Below are 20740 nucleotides of genomic sequence, written 5' to 3'. Positions count from 1 at the left end.
AGATTGCCCCTCTCCTTACTTTTCTTTATCCTAAATCAACCTATTTTTATCAACTTGTTTCATTTGCCTCTGTTCTCTACTAAACTGTAAGCTCCGTTAGGGCAAGAATCTGATTTCTGTTGCTGGCCATATTCTGTTCTTTGTACTATAGACAGCATTCATGGAATAGATGAAGCAAAACTTCCAAAAAAATTTACAGAAACAAGCCCAGACATCTGATTGCAGAATTGAGGCTACCAAAGCGGGAGGGGGCCGTATGGTAGAGGACAGTTGGTGCTTTGATGGTGGATGTGGTAACATATATCTGAAGAGGTGTGAACCTGTACCCTTAAATCATATACAGTGTTGTAAACTCTTGCCTCAATAAAAAGTGATTCCATTTTTTAAGTTTTTTAAAGTACATTTGTGTGCATTTGCTATACGATGCATTTAGATTTAGTCCTGTGAATTGTAGCGCTGTGATAGCTTTTCAGCATGGAAATTAGAAAGCAGTTCAGGGTTTGTGCCATAAGTAGGCCTAGTTAAGTGACCTTACTTCTCTGGGGTTGCCATTTCCTTATGTGATTATCAGTAATGATGCCTTTAAGTTTCTTTCAACTATAATGTTCAGGTATTGTGTAAATCCTGCTGCCAGGTCTTCAGATGAGAACTTTTGAGGAGAAAATAGTGCTTGGCACTATTGAGTGTATGCTCAATAAATATATATTCAATTAAAACCCCAAAGCATAGATCAAGGCTGCTTAATTGGAGAGATTAAACTGAGAGCTTTACCCCTTTGAGGTACAAAATGAGCACAGAGCTAGAGCTACTTTTGTTAATTAGTTAAAGCTCTCCCAGTATAATGTATTGTTTGTTCTGTTGCTGTTGTGGCAACCAATTGGGAACATTGCCACAAAGTATACAGAACCAGTTTTTTAAATGGTAAGATAAGTTGGAGTTTGATTCCAGCAGTCAATAAATAATTGAATGGCTTTTTATAAGTGACACATTTTTATACTTCTTGCCGGGAATTTTTGGCACAAAACTCTTATTGGTAATGTTGCAGTTGAGCTCTAAGAAGCTATGGGATGGGAAGATTGAGTTTTTAAGGGACTTTCCAGCTTTAGGATTTATGCTGCCCTCCTTTGAACTTCTTTTTGGAGTTACTGTGAAATTTTCTTTTGTAAAAAACATGCTGTTAGTATTTTCAGTTTAAGTATCGATAATTTTAGTTAAACCTTAGTTAATATCCTAAGGCTTTCAATTTCATTTATGTGTACAGCTTTACAAATTAAAAGATTGCAAACAAAGGTTGAGTACTTAATTATTTTTAGAGGCCAAGAATAGTCACAACATATGCCAAAGAAATCACTTAGGTAGGCTCAGTTATTCTTAAGGAAATATGTTTTGTTTAATTTTTTGAATCTGAAATATTTTCGCCCCAAATAACATCAGATTCCCTTATTACATAGAATATGCCTAAAATGTAAGTGGTGATAGTCTTAGGAATATAGTTGGAAGGAATTTTTTTGTTTTTCCAAATGTGTTTTGTAAGAATTAAGAACATAATTGAATACCTGGCAGACATTCTATATGAGTATCTTTATGGTTTTTGTTTTTCAGGCATTTTTAAAATATTTAATCATTCATGAGTTGAGCTTCATTCTTGAGTCATGGATGACAAGGCTTCTGTTGGAAAAATCAGTGTCTCCTCAGACTCAGTGTCTACTCTTAATAGTGAAGATTTTGTCTTGGTTTCCAGGCAAGGAGATGAGACACCATCTACAAATAATGGAAGTGACGACGAGAAAACAGGACTCAAGGTAAACTCCATCATCAACTAAGTTCTTTTGCTTAGCCTTGCTAAGCGCATTCTATAACTTGGCCTTAACAGGAAGGTACATGGAGTGAGAAAGAGGACATGGAAATAGTATCCTTCCTTTTTCAGTGTTGAAGATTTTTATTTACACTAAATAATAGTGACATCTATATTCGATTAAGGAATTTTCAGTTTTATTAGTCTCTAAATCTTATTGCTTGTCGAAGTAGTAGTGGTCATATCTAAACATTTGTCATGTTACTATTGTTTTCTCTTTCCCATTGAGTTAGAGGCGATCATTTCTTTTGGGTCTGGTGTACGTAGTATAATAAAAGTAGGTTTTCTAAAAGTGAGTTTTAGGATTCTTGAGACAGAACTTTTTGAGTACCTAGCTTTTAACTACTTCTCGTTTATAATTTCTCATTCAAATAGATAGATACTTTTCCCATTTTCTGTTATTGTTTTGTTCTTTGTGGATATAAAGAAAAATAAATTACCTGCTAATATTTTTAAAAATATAAGTAGATTTTTAACTGTTTCAATTCTTGTTTATAAATATCAATTCTTTTTTTCTTTTTAAAGATTTATTTATTTATGCATACAAGAGCTGGGGTACAGGCCAGAGATGCAGGGGGTGAGAGGATTCACCAGAGATGGAGTGGGGAACAGAATAGGCAGACTGACGGAATACATTGCTGAGGGGAGCAGCGGGCGAGACAGGAGGTCTGCTTCACTATGTGGGTTTCTTTCTGGCTAGCCGGCGATCAAACTCGTGCTGTAGAGGCTGCGGATTGCTTCATAGTGCAGTGCTTTAACCCCTTGCGCCACCAGGGAGACTCCAATTCTTTATTGAGTATTGACTGTATGCCAAGTACTGTTGAAAGATTAAGAATCCAGTGGTGAATAAGACAGGTAAAACTCCCTACCCTCCTAGAGCTTTTATTCTAATGGGATACAGACTTTAAGCAAATGAAGTAAATATGTTACATAAAGTTAGGTGTTGTGGAAAAAAAAAACAAAGCAGAATACATGTATCAAGTATGATGGGTAAGGGCTTAACCAATGGTGGGTAAGGGCTAATCCACGTGCAATTTTGATGGCTTGGTAGAAATTTGGACTTTGTTATAAATGTGAAGGTACTTTTTTTTTTTAAAGATTTATTTATTTATGCATACAAGAGCTGGTGTACAGGCCAGAGGTGTGGGGGGTGAGAGAATTCACCAGAGACAGAGTGGGGAACAGAACAGGCAGACTGACTGAAATATGCTGCTGAGGAGAGCAGCGGGTGAGTCAGGAGAGGTCTGCTGTGCCATGTGGGTTGCTCCCTGGCCGGCCGGGGATCGAACTCGTGCTGCAGAGCTCGTGCTGCAGAGGCTGCGGATTGCTTCATAGTGCGGTGCTTAACCCCTTGCGCCACCCGGGGGGGCCCAATGTGAAGGTACTTTTTAGAGAATTTTCAATGGAGATATGATCTAATTTGCATTTTAAAAATTGCTGATAAGACTTTCCATCATGACAGCAAAACTGGGCACAATTACCAAAAAATCAAGCATTTTAGGTCTCTGGAAATGTTTTAAAGGACATATAGAAATAGATAATTATTTTGGAAGTGAATTTTAGTAATTTAAATTTAGTGATTTATATTTAGTAATTTATTTATTTTTATTTATTTTTTTTTTTTTAAGATTTATTTATTTATACAAGCAGTGGGTACAGTCAGAAGCATGGGAGGGTGAGAGAATTCACCAGAGCCAGAGCGGGGAGCAGAGCAGGCAGAAGGACCGAAGTACACTGCTGAGGGGAGCAGCGGGCGGCAGGGGAGGTCTCCGCGCCATGTGGACCCTCCTCCGGTGACCGGGGAGAAGCCAGGGATCAAACTAGCACTGCAGAGGCTGCGGGCAGCTTCGCAACCCAGCGCTCAACCGCTGTGCCACCGGGGAGGCCCTATATTTAGTAATTTAGATATTTAAATGAAGACTCATTTCCTCCCTCTTCTCTGCCAGCTGAGCAAGATGGTCACTCTATTCCAGATTGGTACAGTCAAAAAGACAGTGCTCCCTTACTCCCACCCCTAGCCCTCATTCCCATTTAGAGGGTGTCTTCCAGGAAAGAGCTGGATGGCAGGTTTGATCCTGCCTCTACCTACCTTCTGCTGACCAAGTGTGACTGAGTGGTGGAGGCTTTCTTTTTCCTGCCCACACTTTACTTTTAGCATGGAGATTCTACTTTGAATACAGTGCTCTTGAAAATATCAAGAGCCTGATTGTCCTTGCTCTAACTCTGGCACTTGAGGTAGTGGTTTCACATCAGTAGAGGCAAGCCAAGAAATCCTGAGTGTATGGTACCACCTCCCATACCTATGAAGTGCTAAGCTTTTCAAGATGGGGTGCCATTCAGACACAGGCATTCTAACCTCATAGTGATGACTCAGAGATTCTACCTCTAATGAGAGGTAGGCTATAAATATCTGATCTCTTCTCAAAAGAACTAACCTTATTTACAACAACACTGAAAAGTTTAAACCTAAGGTGACTCTCTAAAATAATGGAGGCGATGGTGAAAGGTAATTGGGAGGAAATTGGTAGATGGATCAAACATACAGGTTTCATGGTAAGTTTGCTGGTAAGATGCTGTAGGTTTGCTGGAATCAGAACAAATTTTTTTTTTTTAATAGAGGCATGTTTTATTTATTTGTTTGTTTGTTTTTTTGTTTATACATGCACTGGGTACAGTCAGAAGCGTGGGAGGGTGAGAGAATTCACCAGAGCCAGAGCGGGGAGCAGAGCAGGCAGAAGGACCGAAGTACACTGCTGAGGGGAGCAGCGGGCGGCAAGAGAGGTCTGCGCGCCATGTGGGACCCTCCTTCGGTGGCCGGGGAGCAGCCGGGGATCAAACCAGCGCCGCAGAGGCCTCGGGCAGTTTCGCAACCCAGCGCTCAACCGCTGCGCCACCGGGGAGGCCCCTGGAATCAGAACAAATTTCAAACACTGAACATTCCCTTCAAAGTAATCTTAATTTGATTGATTTATTCTGTGAAAGGATTAGACCTGAGTGCACTGTGAATAAACTAGAGAGCAATTAACCATAATAAGTAGAGTACAACAGTTAGGTGCGGTTAGAGTGAAAGATACAGGGTGCCCTGCCAAAACTTTAATCCCAGAATGACTGTTGGCAAATCCAAATCTGAGTTCCCAGAGGAACAATATCAGAGGTTTAACACTATGGAAAACAGGGAAGAGAATCTAGTGAAATAAACTACCACTCAATAGAGAACAAGCAAGCATAAAAAAATTACAAATCCCAGAGTGGGGAGAGCAATTGGTATAATGTATCATCTGAAATACTTAGTTACCACTAGAAAAATTAAATAAGAAGGGCAGGCAGTAGATATTGCTTCTGAGAGTGACATGTTGAATTTAATGAGTAAACTAGTCAAAATAGCCACTATTAATATATGTTCATTGAACTTTTTAAAATTCTGCTTAGGGCCTCCCTGGTGGCGCAAAGGGTTAAGCACCGTACTACGAAGCAATCTGCAGCCTCTGCACCACAAGTTCAATCCCTGGCTGGCCAGGGGGCAACCCACATGGCGAGGCAGACCTCTACTGTCTCTCCCACTGCTCCCTTCAGCAGTGTATTTCGGTCAGTCTACTTGTTATGCTCCCCACTCTGCTCTGTCTCTGGTGAATCCTCTCACCCCCTGCATCTCTGGCCTGCACCCCAGCTCTTGTATGCATAAATAAATAAATCTTTAAAAAATAAATAAAATCCTGCTTAAAGAAATAAAGGAAATTATAATGACAGTGTCAAATTAAATAGAGATTGTCATTAAGAAGATAGACGTAATTACAAAAAAGAAAAAAAAAAAAGAACCAAATGGAAATTCTAAAGTGGAAAATTGAATGGAAAAGTTCACCAAGGGCTCAACAGTGAATTTCAGCTGGCAAAAGAATGACTTAGTGGGCAGTGATGTTATTGAAATGGCAGTTTTCTAGCATCCTGTCCCTAAAGAAAATGACTTTAGAATCGATTATGGACTAGAGTGCCTTTGTGGAAGTCTGAGAGTGCAACTAGAAGATCCAGCACACTTTTGGAGCAAAAAGATCCAAGATTTGACCCATTGAAGATGATAAGAATAGTTTCACTTTATCTATGTCACTTCTTCCTCAAGGCAGCATAACTCACTATCAAGTGAGTACTCAACCTGGGATTTCTCCCACAGGGGAAAATGAGAGCATGTGATTCAGTGCTTGGCTTTTCTTACTGTGTGGGATGCTCCCCAAAGGCCCAGGTCTTTCTCACCCCATCCAGAGGTACTGAGTTGTGAACTGCAGGACTTAAAGGTGGACAGTCACGCTGGGAGAACAATAGCCAGGATTTGGAGCGGAACGTATCAAAGGGACATGAATCCTACTCCTTCAGGAGGCCATCCTACAAGCCATTGAGGACATCTCATGTGCAGACTGTCCCTCAGCTTGCCCATGGGCACCTCCTAGGCCCTCAGACCTCAACCAACACAGCACTACCCTGCGACTGCCTCTGTGTGCACAAACAAGGGCAAGAATGGTAAGAGCCTGGGCCTCCCCTGGTGGCGCAGAGGTTGAGCGCTGGGCTGTGAAGCTGCCTGCAGCCTCTGCAGCGCCGGTTTGATCCCCGGCTGCTCCCCGGCCACCTGAGGGAGGGTCCCACATGGCGCGCAGACCTCTCCTGCCGCCCGCTGCTCCCCTCAGTAGTGTGCTTCGGTCCTTCTGCTTGCTCTGCTCCCTGCTCTGGCTCTGGTGAATTCTCTCACCCACCCGCGCTTCTGACTATACCCAGTGCTTGTATAAATAAATAAATAAAATAAAATAAAATAAAATAAAAAAAAATTAAAAAAAAAAAAAAAAAAAGAATGGTAAGAGCCAGTCTTCACAGTTGGCTAATGTGCACATGTAGAAAGTCAGCCTGATTCTGTGGAATTGGGAGAAACCACACACTTAAATACTACCACCCTAGGGAAAGCAAGTTTGATACAGATCATCAGCAGGAGACTGGATCAAGCAGGAAAAAGAATTTGTGAAGTAGAAGATGAATGACTTAAAATGATCTTGTTGCATAATGAAAGAAAAAAAAAGAAAAATGTGAAAACTTACATTAACTGTGGCATGCCAGTAAAGTAAGCAATCTATTGAAGCACAGAAAAAGAGATGAAGATCTGGATAGGTAAGTTACTTGGAGAAATAATGATTGAGAAATTCCAGCATTTGGGTAGAGATTCAGACATACAACTTCACAAAGCTTATAAGTTCTCCTGAAATTTCAACCCAAAGTGAGCCTCTCCAAGACATAATAAAAATGTCTAAAAGTATTTTTAAAGCTGCAAGAGAAAAACCCATATTACAAAGGAAGCACCATAAGACCATTAGCAATTTCTCAAGAGAAACTTTGCAGGCTAATAGAGAGTGGGATATGTTCTAAATGCCAAAAGAACAAAGATGCCAGTGAAGAATATTTTACTGTGCAAAGCTGCCCTTCAGTAATTAAGATGGTAGAAGTGATGTCCTTCAGAAAAGAAGGGAGATAATCCTAGGACAAAACTGAGGGAGTTAACCATTAATAGATGATATAAGAAATTCTGAAAGGAGTTCTTCAACCTGTAGAGAGAGAATGCGAGTAAGTAACAGCCCAGCATTCAGGATATGGAAAGGAGGACATGCTGGTTCCTCTGATGCAAAGTTGCAGATTTTCTTGAGTCTTCCAGTGGGAGCTCTGATCAGCTGTACTGATAACGCTGAAGCCAGAAATCTATACATCCTTTCTGTGAAGGGTGTCAAGGGTGACTGAACAAACATCCTGTTGCTGGTATGGGGGACACGGTGGTAGTCAAGAAAGGCAAACCAGAGCTGACAAAGAAGGTACATCAGCAGTGTAATTTTTTGAAAGATTTATTTGTTTATCCATATAAGAACTGGGGTACAGGCCACATGTGTGTGGGGGGGGGTGGTGAGAGGATTCACCAGAGACAGAGCGGGGAACAGGCAGACTGACTGAAATACACCGTCAGCTGTGTAATTTTTTTTAAAAGATTTATTTGTTTGTTTGTTTGTTTATACAAGCACTGGGTACAGTCAGAAGCACGGGAGGGTGAGAGAATTCACCAGAGCCAGAGCGGGGAGCAGAGCAGGCAGAAGGACCAAAGTACACTGCCGAGGGGAGCAGCGGGCAGCAGGAGAGGTCTGCGTGCCATGTGGGACCCTCCTCCGGTGGCCGGGGAGCAGCCGGGGATTGAACCGGCGCCGCAGAGGCTGCGGGCAGCTTTGCAACCCAGCGCTCAACCGCTGCGCCACCGGGGAGGCCCAGCAGTGTAATTTTTACAATGAAAATTTTACCAAAGAAAAGATAGAGTATTTTACTTTGAATATAACACTGGGGTCACAGTAAAAAATAAAAACCAGATAAAAGATCCTTCCATCACAGGACCAGTTGCAAAAGAGTGTGCAGATGTATGGCTCAGAATTGCATTAATTGCTGACAGCATTGCAAGATGATCTAGTGTATTTGTTAAAAAAGGAAAAAAAAAACATCAAAATGATTTGCTCCTGCCCCCCCCCAAAAAAAACCCATAAAAGGGCCTCCCTGGTGGCGCAGCGGTTGAGCGCTGGGTTGCGAAGCTGCCCGCAGCCTCTGCGGCGCCAGTTCGATTCCCGGCTGCTCCCCGGCCACCAGAGGAGGGTCCCACATGGCGCACAGACCTCTCCTGCCGCCCGCTGCTCCCCTCAGCAGTGTACTTCGGTCCTTCTGCCTGCTCTGCTCCCCACTCTGGCTCTGGTGAATTCTCTCACCCTCCCGCGCTTCTGACTGTACCCAGTGCATGTATAAACAAAACAAACAAATAAACAAACAAATAAAACATGCCTCTATTAAAAAAAAAAAAAAAAAAAAAAAAACCCATAAAAAATATAAAACACACTGGAAAAGTTAAGTATATAGCCAAATTCAGGATACTCATAACAATAGTGTATTGATTAATTGACTCTTGTTAAAGGGTAAAAATTATTAAAAGTAACTATAGCTGTAATGAATACACAGTTTAAAAAAGATGGATTGTGACATCAAAACCAAATTGGCAACATTTCTTTATCTGCAACTTTATGATGGACTACAGGCAAGCCCATACTGGAACCATGTTTTGCAACCAATATCACAATGACATCAGTGTTTGGAGCCCCGAGGATTCATGAAATAGAATATGGAATGAGAGCTATCAAACAAGGATCTACCACAGTTCTGAAATCAAAAACCTGTACAGTACAGTGTGGATTGCATTGAAGAGAGCTAGCAGTTCAGCAACAAAAATGTCTACATGTTGACAACCATATGGTATCTCAATTGCAAGACTTAGACTATTGTGTAATTTCATGCACCAGCACTATTGCATTCTAGATTTGTATTTGACAGAAATATTTTTGTGTCTCATCTTGTATGTCTCATTGGAAGCAAGACACAGATACCAGTGCAACAATATAGCCAGAGACCATAGGTTTTAGGATGCTTATGAGGATAAAGGCCCTCGGCATTTTCCAAACTGTCTGCTGACTATTTGACTACAGACCTGTGTTCTTAAGAGCCTGTTCTCAATCAGCTCCTACTTGGAGAGAGATGTGTCTGAGTTTATGGAGTGCAGGTTGAATGTACTGAGTAAACATGTCTGCATGCTTTAATGAGAGACACTTCCTGCAGCACAAGATCTAACTACAAAGAATGTTCCATTAAAATTGTTGGTAAATACTTGGCGCTTACAGTTTATGATGTTTATGGTGTGTCTCCATTCCTGGAATGCCTTGAAGAAAGGCTGTGGAGAAAGACACAGCCTGCTCAACCTGGAACAATAGCAAGACTGATGAGACAATGGAAAAGTAAGTGATGAACTAGTCTATATGCATTCTATAAAATATGTGAGAATGCAAGAACATTTACTGATGACAATAATCTGTGCTTTGAACCAAAAGATGCAGAGTGATAGAATATTTTAGCAGTCAGTTCAAATATAAGTTTATCCCAAACAACCTGACTGGCACCATTAAATGGAAGCATTTTTCCTGTAGGAAAAATGTATATAATCATTTTTGAGAAATTATGGGTATCTGTGCTAATAATTTTATATGAAGAATGTTGTGTCTTTTGTGATTTTAAAGATAACTGTGAAGATGTTTCACCTGCTAGTAAAAACAAAGCAAAACAAAAATATAAAATGTGTAGAGAGTAAAGTTTTTGTATGTGATTGAAGTTAAACTGTTACCAATATGAGCTATGCTCTTATAGATGAAGATGTTACATGTCAGCCTTATGGTAACCACAAAGCAAAAACCTAGGATTCAGAAAAGATAAAATGAAGAGAACCAAAGCATACCATTGTGCAAAGTCATCAGTTCACAAGGAAAGACAGCAAGAGAGGAAGATAGGAACAGAGAAACTACAAAATAGTCAGAAAACAACTTACAACATGATGTTAGTATTTGGCCTTTACCTATCAATAATTATTTTAAATGTAAATGACTTAAAAATTTCAAATGACCTAGGATGTCTGAAGGATTAAAAATAAGGCCCTACAAAAGACTCATTTATTTATTTATTTTTTAAAGATTCATCTATCCATATAAGAGCTGGGGCAATGGCCAGAGGCATGGCGGCTGGGGGGGATCGAATTCATGTTGCAGAGGCAGGAGACAGCTTCATAGGTTGCGTTCCACCCCTCGCCCCCCACCCCTCCCCAAGGGAGGCCCAAGACTCATTTTACCTTTAACAACACACATAGATTCAATATGAATATATAGAAAATCTTGCAACATGCAAATGGAAACAGTCAGCACTGGATAGATAAACATGATCCAACTGTATGCTTTCTATTGTAGATATACTCTAGATGCAGTGATACAAGATTTAAAGTAAAGAGATGGGAAAATATGTGCAAACACAACAACAAGTAAATTGGAGTATATCAGACAAAATAGACTTTAAAACCAAAAAAAAGAATTTTTTGGTTGAAAAAACATTTCAATGAGATGAAATGGACATTGTATAATCTTGAAAGAATCAGGAAGATTATATACCTAATAAAGGATCTTCAAAACATATGAAGCAAAAAAGGGACAGAAATGAAGAGAAATCTACTATTCAACTGTAATTGTTGGAGACTAAAAACCCACTTTCAATAATGGATAGAAAAGCTAAGCAGGGCCTCCCTGGTGGCGGTTGAGCGCAGCGCTGTGGGGCTGTCTGCAGCCTCTGCAGTGCCGGTTTGATCGCTGCAGGCTGCGGAGCAACCCACATGGCAAGCAGACCTCTCCTGTCTCACCCGCTGCTCCCCTCAGCAGTGTATTTCGTCAGTCTGCCTGTTCTGTTCCCCGCTCTGCCTCTGGTGAATCCTCTCACCCTCCCGCGCATCTGGCCTGTAGCCTGGTTCTTGTATAAGAAATAAATCTAAAAAACAAAAAAAAAACCAAAAAACCATGTTGGCCTAACATCTATAAAACACTCCCCAACAATGGAATATACATTTTTCCCAGGTGCATCTACAGTAATTTCCCAACCACAATGGCATGAAACTAGAAATTTATAATAGATGTACAACTGGAAAATTAGAACATGGATTGAAACAATGTATTTTTAAAAAGATTTATTCATGCATAAAAGAACTAGGGTACAGGCCAGGTGTGTGGGAGTGGAGGGTGAGAGAATTCACCACAGACAGAGTGCGGAACAGAACAGGCAGACTGATGAAATACGCTGCTGAGGGGAGCAGCAGGCGAAACAGGAGAGGTCTGCCATGCCATATGGTTATCTCGCCGGCCAGCAGGGATCAAACCTGCGCTGCAGAGGCTGCTGACAGCTTCACAGTACTGCGCTCAACCACCTGTGTCACAAGGGGAGGCCCTGAAACAATGTATTATTAAATAACCTATGGGTCAGAGATTTAAAAGAGAAATTAGAAAATACTTTGAGATGAAAATGAAGATTACAGCATACCAAAATTTATGGAATATAGTTTAAGTAATATCTACAGGAAAAATTTCTACCTTTAAATTCCTCTATTAAAAAAGAATTCAAATCAGTAACAATCCTCCACCTTAGAGGTTGGATAAAGAAGTAAGGGGAAAAAAGGATTAGAGCAGAAATTAATGAAACAGTAAAAAAACAAAAAAAAAAAAACCCAGAAAATCAATGAAACTACAAACTGGCTCCTTGAAAAAAATAAAATTCATAACTAGATTGATGGAGAAGAGAGAAGAAAGAAATTACTAAAATCAGAAATGAAAGAGGGGGTAATTATTACCAAACTTACGTAAATAAAAGGATTGTTAAAGGATTACTATGAACAGTATTATGCCAGTAAATTAAATAACTTGGATGAAATGGATAAGTCTCCAGAAAAACACCAACTGATAAGATAGCATGAATAGATACATGGAAACAAGAGACTGAATTAGTTATCAAAAATATGCCAACAAAGGGGCCTCCCCTGGTGGCTCAGGCGGTTGAGTGCAACACTGTGAAGCTGTCCGCAACCTCTGCAGCTCTGGTTTGATCCCGGTCAGCCGGCAAGGGTCCCACATGGCACAGCAGACCTCTCCTATTGCGCCGCTGCTCCCCTCAGCAGTGTATTTCGTGGGTCTGCCTGTTCTGTTCCCCGCTCTGTCTCTGGTGAATCCTCTCGCCCTCCAGCGAATCTGGCCTGTACCCTGGTTCTTATATAAATAAATAAATAAATCTTTAAAAAAAAAAAATACGCCGACAAAGGACTGCCAGGACTAGATAGTATCATTGCTGAATCTACTAGATATTAAAATAACATTATCAGTTCTTCACAAACTCTCCCAAATAATAAAAGAGATAATTCCTTACTCATTTTAAGAGGTATTACCATTCTGATGCGAGAGTTAGACAAAGACCTAACACAAAAACCACAAACCTATATCTCTTATAAATGTGGACACAAATATAATCATCAAAGTGCTGGCCAACTTAATTCAGCAACATATATTTTTGTAATATGCCATATCAATGGAATTAAAAACTAAAACCACCTGATTATTTCAGTACACATAGAAGTATTTTATAAAATCCAACATCTCTTCATAAAAGTTAACGAGAAAACAATTCAAACTGAATAGAATGGAACTTCCTCCTCCTGATAAGTAGCATCTGTGAAAAACCCACAGCTTACATCAGCTTGCTGATGAAAGAATTGATTTCCTTTAAGTTCAGGCTCAAGGATCCCATACTTACTGTAAGTTGAAAATGGGGCCCTGCCACTTGAGTGGGGTGCTGTGGTGGTGGCTTACAGCCCCCATCCCTGGTTGGGGACTACTGGGAGGAGCATTGACCCCCTTCTAGGCCAGCTCTGGCTATAGCCCCCATGAGCCCACCTGCCCATGGACCTGCCTTGACCTCGGTGCACATCAGATCTGCATGAAGCAGCTGGGGTTTCCCTTTTGAATATGGTGCCCGGCTTGTGAACGGACCAGTGAACTCTTTCCAGTTAATTTCAGAGTTTTGAGTCCTATGCCTGTTCAGCATTGTGCTGGAGATTATTACCCGAGCAGTTAGGCATGCAAAACTCCAGATGGAATCCAGATTGGAAAGAAGGTGCTGTTTGCACATGGCATGATATTATATACAGAAAAATCCTAAGAAATCGACTAAACGGTAATTCTTAGGTTCATCAAGATTGCAGGATCATTGTACATGGTCTAAATACAAGAAATCAACTTCCTTCTTATACCTTTGCAATAAATCTTAATGAAAACATTGTTACAGCGCTAAAAAGAATTAAATTCTCAGGGGTTTTTTTAGTGCAAATATTTTACTCTGAACTCTGAAAAAAATTGATGAAGGAAATTAAAGCTAGAAATAGGTGGACAATAATGCTCCTGCATCAGAAAATTTATTGTTGATATGGCTGTGTTCCTTAAATCACATTCAGCACAATCCTTGTCAGAATCCCAGATAATATCTTTGTAGAGATTGTCATTCAGACTGATTCATAGGGGATTGCACAGAATCCTGAATATCCAAATAATCTAGTTGAAGGACTCAGACTTTGCAATTTCAAAGCTTATAAAACAATTACAATCACGACATGTGATACATATGGTATGCATATAGATCACTAATACATTTGAGAGTTGAGATGTAGAACCCTGTTTCTGTGGTCAGCTGACTTAAGTCATACTAATTGGAGATGGATTTTTTTCAACCTATTATGCTGAGATGGCTGGGTGGCTACATTGGAAAGAATGAACTTCATACTCTTATACCATAAACAAAAGGTAGCTCAAAATGCATCAGACTAAGAGTTAAATATATAAAACTCATAGAAGAAAATGTAAATTATCATGACTTCAGATTTAGCAGTGGATTCTTATACTGAAAGCATAAGCAGCAGAAACAACAAAAACAGACAAAATTGGACTGCAGCAACTTTAAAATCTTTTGCTTCAAAGAATACTATCAACCAAGTGTAAAGACAGTCCAGTGAAGAAGAGAAAATATTTGCAATTTTTTTTGAGTGTGTGTGAACGAACCGGCGCTGCAGAGGCTGTGGGCAGCCTCGCAGCCCAGCGCTCAACTGCTGCGCCACCAGGGGAGGCCCAATATTTGCAAATTTTAAGGTACCTGTACCTAGGGTATGTAAAGAGCTAAATGTTTATCAGCTGCTAAATGAGTAAAGTATCTATAAACTTCATTGTGTAATGGAACAGTATTTGGTCATAAAAAGGAATGAAGTACTGATGTAAGCTACAACATAGATGGACCTTGACTGTTAATTGAAGTGCAAAACACAAAAGACTACAAATTACTTGACTCCATTAGTATGAAATATCTAGAATGGTCATATCTTTGCAGGCAGCAATTTCATGGTTGTTTAGAACTGTAGGTAATAGGGGAATAGGAAGTTGATACCTAAGAGGGTGTGGTGTTTCCTTTTGATGTAAGGAAAATATCCTAAAATTGACTGTTGATACTTGCATATGTCTGTGAATATGCTCAAAATCATTACCTTTGCTCTTTAAATGGGTGAATTGTATATGAATTATGTTTGGCTGCTCTGTGGAGAATTTACAGTAAAGTAGCAAGATTGGTAGCAAGAAGAGCAGATGGGAAGCTATCTAGACATGAAAGGGAGAATGTTGGCTGGGACTAGAGGGTGAATATGCTCTGATTTAGTGTATATTTTCAATGTAGAACTGACCGATATTAGAGTGGGCACATGCAGGGTAAGTGAATTGGTCAGGCTTTTTGCACTTCTAGCCTCTGGCTATCACCTGTAGCCTTGATGGTGTTAATGCAGAAGGCAATTGGGAGCATGGCTCAAGGCACACGTGCCTGATTGTGGCCATGGTATGGGTGTGGGCATGCGTAAATATGCACACCTGAGCCTGGAGGCCCGGCGTAGAAGGGCAGCGTTACTCAGAGGACAGCCACTGGAGAACAGCTAAGAGAGCACACGTGACTACTCAAGAGGTGAAACCACGAGAGAACGCTAGAGAGCCCAGAGAAAGCAAGTGCAAAGATTCTTGGGGGGCTGGGAGGCTCGGTTGCCTACCTGCCAGCCCCCCCTGCATAGCCCTTGCCTGCGTGGTGTGCCTGTGTACCTGGTTCCTTGAGAGCATTAATGCCTGAAAAATCCACTGAACACTCTGGAACACTCCTTTAGCCATCTGCCTGAATCCATGGTGAGCCTGCCTTGTGCTTGCACATTAGATGTGGGATTTGAGGCAGAGAGAAGTAAACAATGAGTCCTAAATTTTGGACTGAGCTATTAGGAATATGGTAGTGCCATTTACTGGGATGGGAAAGAAAAAGGATTGAGGCAGGGGCAGGTGAATCAGAGGTCCTGTTTAGGACATCTTAAAATGGAGGTGACTATTACAGGTCCATTTCTAGATGTCAGGTAGTTAGTTGGATTTGTGTAAAGTAACTGAAGATTGGTCGAGGTTTTGCTCTGCTAGCCTCTGGTTATCACCTTGAATGTGGGAGGCACTTGGGAGAGTGGGTGCGGGGCATGCATGCCTGATTGTGGACACCTGGAGTGTAGTGTAGGCATGCGTAAATGTGCACACCTGAGCCTGGACGCTGAGTGAACAGGGGCAGTGAGATGGCCATGGAGAACAGCTACGAGAGGACGAGTGGCTACAGAGAGGCAGGACCACGAGATGACGTCAGAGAGAGCCCAGAGAGAGTAAATATCTTGTTAGGGATTAGGAGGCCTGCCTGCCCCCTGCATCCCCCCTCTCCACCACCCCCTTCCACCCCCCAGCCCTCTGCCTCGTTGTTGCACTACAATGTGGATGATTGATGCTCAGGAGATTGTGGTTGACTTGAACAGTAGTTGAATATTCAGAACTGAGATTAAAGTGTAGATACTGAATGAGTGATGAGTGATAAGAATTGGCCCTTCCAATAGGTCAGCATTTAGAGATTGGGATGAAGAGAAGCCAGCAGAGCAGACCAAGAAGAAATAATAAATGTAGAGAAAACCAGGAGATTGGGGTACCTTGGAAGACAAAGGAAGTGAGTGTTTCAAGAAAGTGTGGGAAACCAGTTATGTTTGACTTGGCTCAGAGATTGAATTAGATGGTAACTCTGAAGAAGAGTGTATTTTTGTTCTCAGAGATGAGAGACTGGTGTGGGTTGGATAGTAAATGGGAGATAGGGATAAAGTGGCAATAAATATTGGTTTCTTGAAACAGTGTTTCAGGACGTGTTGCTAAAAATGAGCAGAAAAGGTGGAAACTGAAGGGTGATATGGATGCCAGGGAAGAATTTCAGATATTTATATGCTGATAAAAAATACTCAGCAAAGGGCTTTATTAGCACAAAGGAACAGTCTTTGGATGAGAGAGAAGGGTTTCCACTGCGTAAGTGGAGGGGTCAGCCTAGGAACAATGGGAAGGAAGATAGTGTAAATGAGTATAGATGCAGATAGGTCAGTCTTGTCTTCTTTTGGATTTCTTCCATTTGAAATTTTTCTTGTTAATTTTTGCAGTACCATTTGACTTATTTTTCCTGTTTCTAGTTTGAGGAACCATTTATGGGAAGTGCATGCAAGGCTCCTTCAGATAAATTTCTTGCTCTCTCATCTTGTTTACCAGAAAGGTACTTCTCTTCTGTAGACGATGAAATTAAGCACCAGGTTCTGCAAATTGAAAATGTTTTTCTTTGTGTATTTCCATGTAATTTCAGTACATGTATATAGTATGTCTGTTCAGTATATATATAGAACTGGTAAGTGAAGAATGAAGTTAACTGTCATCACAGGAAATGTCTGGCTCAGTGATGCTCAATCTTCTTTTTGAAACTTAGTTTTCTCAGCCACTAGTAGATTTTAAAATTTTATTGGAAGATTTAGAAAATACATTTCTAAATCTGTCATTGTTCCACGGCAAAAATCCCAATTGAGTGTTTTGTTTAATAGTCATTTGTCAGCTACAAATCTGTCATGTGCTGTTTCAGGCACTGAGGATAAGGACTCCCATTTTTGGAAATATGACCTAGAAAACCTAAAAATAGCCCAACATAAAATACTTAGGAAAGCTGGATGAAATATAATAAACACCCTTTTAATTACATGGCTATATTCACAAGAAAGTAAAGAAAATTTCCAAGAAACAAAAGCCAAGGGAATTGAAAGCCAGAACTATACATATGAGACATCATTGGGACTGCAGTGGGGAAATTTGCTATTCTTTATCAAACCATGAACTTAGGATTCAGTAGCTAAATTGGGTAAGAAATAAAAGCTTGGGTTTAACAGAATGAGATATTGGAACTAAGGTTTCTTTATAAAGCACCCTCTAGGGCTATATCCTAACTGAAAGGATAGACTTGAGAAAAAATAATTTGCTTACAGTCACAGCAAGAAAATAAGAACGCTTAATATATTTTAGCCTTGACAGTGGTCTTTCATCTTAGGTTTCTGCACAGCATGGTGGTCTTGGGACATATGTGGAATGAGAAGAACTCTTTAAGGCTGAGCATTGGAATTGCATGGTGTCACTTCTACCACTACTCCTTCGTAGAGATTTTATGGCCATATTTAATTTTCTTTTTTTTTTTTTTTTTTTATAGAGGCATGTTTTTTTTCTTTATTTATTTGTTTGCTTGTTTGTTTTGTTTATACATGCACTGGGTACAGTCAGAAGCGCGGGAGGGTGAGAGAATTCACCAGAGCCAGAGCGGGGAGCAGAGCAGGCAGAAGGACCAAAGTACACTGCTGAGGGGAGCAGAGGGCGGCAGGAGAGGTCTGCGCGCCATGTGGGACCCTCCTCCGGTGGCCGGGGAGCAGCCGGGGATTGAACCGGCACCGCAGAGGTCGCGGGCAGCTTCGCAACCCAGAGGTCGCGGGCAGCTTCGCAACCCAGCGCTCTACCGCTGCGCCACCGGGGAGGCCCCATATTTAATTTTCAACAGCAGTGTAGTTAAATGCCACAATGGAGATTAACAAAGGGTGATGTAAATAGAATGGCTGGAAACCTATCTCAGCTTGGGAGAGTCATCAGGGAGGTTTCTTGGAGAGAATAATGCTTCCGTTAGGGCCTTTAATAAAGAAAAGCATTATATGATACACATAATTATAAAAATCACATTTTTCTTCATGAACTGTCTTGATGTACATTAGCGTCTGAGAGCTTTACATAAATTAGATCACCTGTGTTTTTCTACCTAATTCCTGGTGTAGGACTCTTTTTTTTTTTTTTTAAAGATTTATTTATATTTTATTTATACAAGCACTGGGTACAGTCAGAAGCGCGGGAGGGTGAGAGAATTCACCAGAGCCAGAGCAGGGAGCAGAGCAGGCAGAAGGACCGAAGTACACTGTTGAGGGGAGCAGCGGGCGGCAGGAGAGGTCTGCGCACCATGTGGGACCCTCTTCTGGTGGCCGGGGAGCAGCCGGGGATTGAACTGGCGCCGCAGAAGCTGGGGGCACCCTCGCAACCCAGCGCTCAACTGCTGCGCCACCGGGGAGGCCCTGGTGTAGAACTCTTAATACCCTTATTTTTTTTATTTTCTTTTTTAAGATTTCTTTATGTATATAAGAACTGGGATACAGGTCAGACGTATGGGGGGTTAGACGATTCACCAGAGACCGAGTGGGGAGCAAAACAGGTGGATCTACTGAAATACAATGCTGAGAGGAGCAGCGGGCGAGTCAGGAGAGGTCTGCTGTGCCATGTGGGTAGCTCCCTGCCCGGGGATCGAACTCATGCTGCAGTGGCTGCCGACTGCCCCATAGGTTGTGTCTCAACCCCTTGCACCACCAGGGAGTCCCTAGTGTTTTTATCTTAATAGAATTTTCGGGCCTCTCTGGTGGCGCAGTGGGTTGCATGCAGTGAAACTGTCCGAAGCCTCTGCAATGCAGATTCGATTCCCGGCCAGCCAGGGAGATTCCCACATGACGTGGCAGACCTCACCTGCCTCCCCTCAGCAGTGTATTTCGGTCATCTGCCTGTTCTGCTCGCCGCTCTGTCTCTGGCAAATCCTCTCACCCTCCCAGGCCTCTGGCCTATGCTCCAGCTCTTGTATTAAAAAAAAAAAAATCTTTAAAAAAATGGAAAAAAAATAGAATTTTCTTGAAAAATTCATAGACAGTGCTTGGAAAAATCCAACAGACAGTTGCCAAACTTTATTAAAATAGTTAGCAGATACAGAAGCTCCATCTCACTTAGTATTGCTTAAATGACTCTGACTTGGTTTCTGATATTACCTATTTTATTTTATTTTTTTAAAGATTTATTTATTTATTTATACAAGCACTGGGTACAGTCAGAAGCCCGGGAGGGTGAGAAAATTCACCGGATCTAGAGCTGGGTGCAGAGCAGGCAGACTGACGAAGTACACTGCAGAGGGGAGCAGCGGGCAGCAGGAGAGGTCTGTGCTCCATGTAGGACCCTCATCCGGCAGCCGGGGATCGAACCAGCGCTGCAGAGGTAGCTTTACAGCCCAGCGCTCAACCGCTGTGCCACTGCGGAGGCCCTATTACCTATTTTAGAATCAGGTGATCTTGTCTTCTGTGATGCAGATCTTGTATTGAGCAAGCAAAGTTACTGAACCATCAACACATTGTTTAATTAAGGGCATCATGGTGGTTGTGGGGAGTCACATAAATAATTTTCATCATTGAAAGTAATCAAGCGCTAAGAATGTATATTCTAGAATATAGCTACAATAGGTTTGAACAGAATTAGATTAGACCATAATTGCCTGAAAAAGAAGACTTTCAGAGCATACATAATAATTAGCAAAGCCTTAAAGAATGATTAAAAATTTCCCCAAGAAGGGAGTCTGTGATGTGGAATGATCAAGAAGCTTGACCGGGTGTAGAGTCAGGGCTGGTAGAGTTGGCTGTAATTGCTTTTCATTTTTTGTCATTTGTTTTTCTCTAATTATAAAAATAATGTGTGCATGATAGAGAACTCAGACAAGAGAAGTAGGTAAAACCCAGCCAAAATCTCATTATTTAGTGAAACAATAATAAATATTTGGGGTATTTCTTTAGTTGACTTTTTAGTATGCATTCACAAGCTTCTGTTCTTCCTCATCCCCTTTATATTTTAAACCAATTGCAATTTTAGGTTGTTCCCTGGTTTTTCCTTTATACAGTAAAATAAACAGATGGATAATCAGAATAGCTGCAATTTGTAAATGAAGCCCAAATAGATTTAGTGACCTCTCAAGATCACAAAACAAGTACGTATGTGATTTTGAGATTAGTAGCTATACCGTCCTGTGTCCAGTTGTCCTTGTGGTTATTTTGTGCATTGCTTTCTGACAAACTGAAATTTATACACTTGTCTCAGAATGGCTCAGCTTTTACACTGAAGCTGAGCAAAATTTTTCAGTTTGAGTTATTTTCATTCATATTTTCACTGTAGTAAGACACAAATCACAGGCAGTATAGAT

The 20740-nt window shown here is 41.0% G+C and overlaps 1 protein-coding gene and 1 pseudogene across 2 annotated transcripts in view; both read left to right on the top strand.

The window, feature by feature from the left end:
- RABGAP1 (RAB GTPase activating protein 1) overlaps positions 1-20740 on the top strand; it is a 151262-nt gene that overhangs the window by 23363 nt on the left and 107159 nt on the right. For both annotated transcript variants that reach the window (XM_054689760.1, XM_037494407.2), the window contains exon 2: positions 1603-1802. In XM_054689760.1, coding sequence (XP_054545735.1) covers positions 1653-1802 — 150 coding nt within the window. In that variant the 5' untranslated portion in view covers positions 1603-1652. The remainder of the gene's footprint in view (positions 1-1602; positions 1803-20740) is intronic.
- LOC119232397 (proteasome subunit alpha type-1-like) lies at positions 8723-11040 on the top strand (annotated as a pseudogene).

This window comes from Talpa occidentalis, unplaced genomic scaffold (assembly GCF_014898055.3).
Source record: "Talpa occidentalis isolate TD23 unplaced genomic scaffold, MPIMG_talOcc4v2.1 talOcc4.7, whole genome shotgun sequence".
NCBI lineage: Eukaryota > Metazoa > Chordata > Mammalia > Eulipotyphla > Talpidae > Talpa > Talpa occidentalis.
This window is presented reverse-complemented; position numbering and strand designations above follow the sequence as displayed.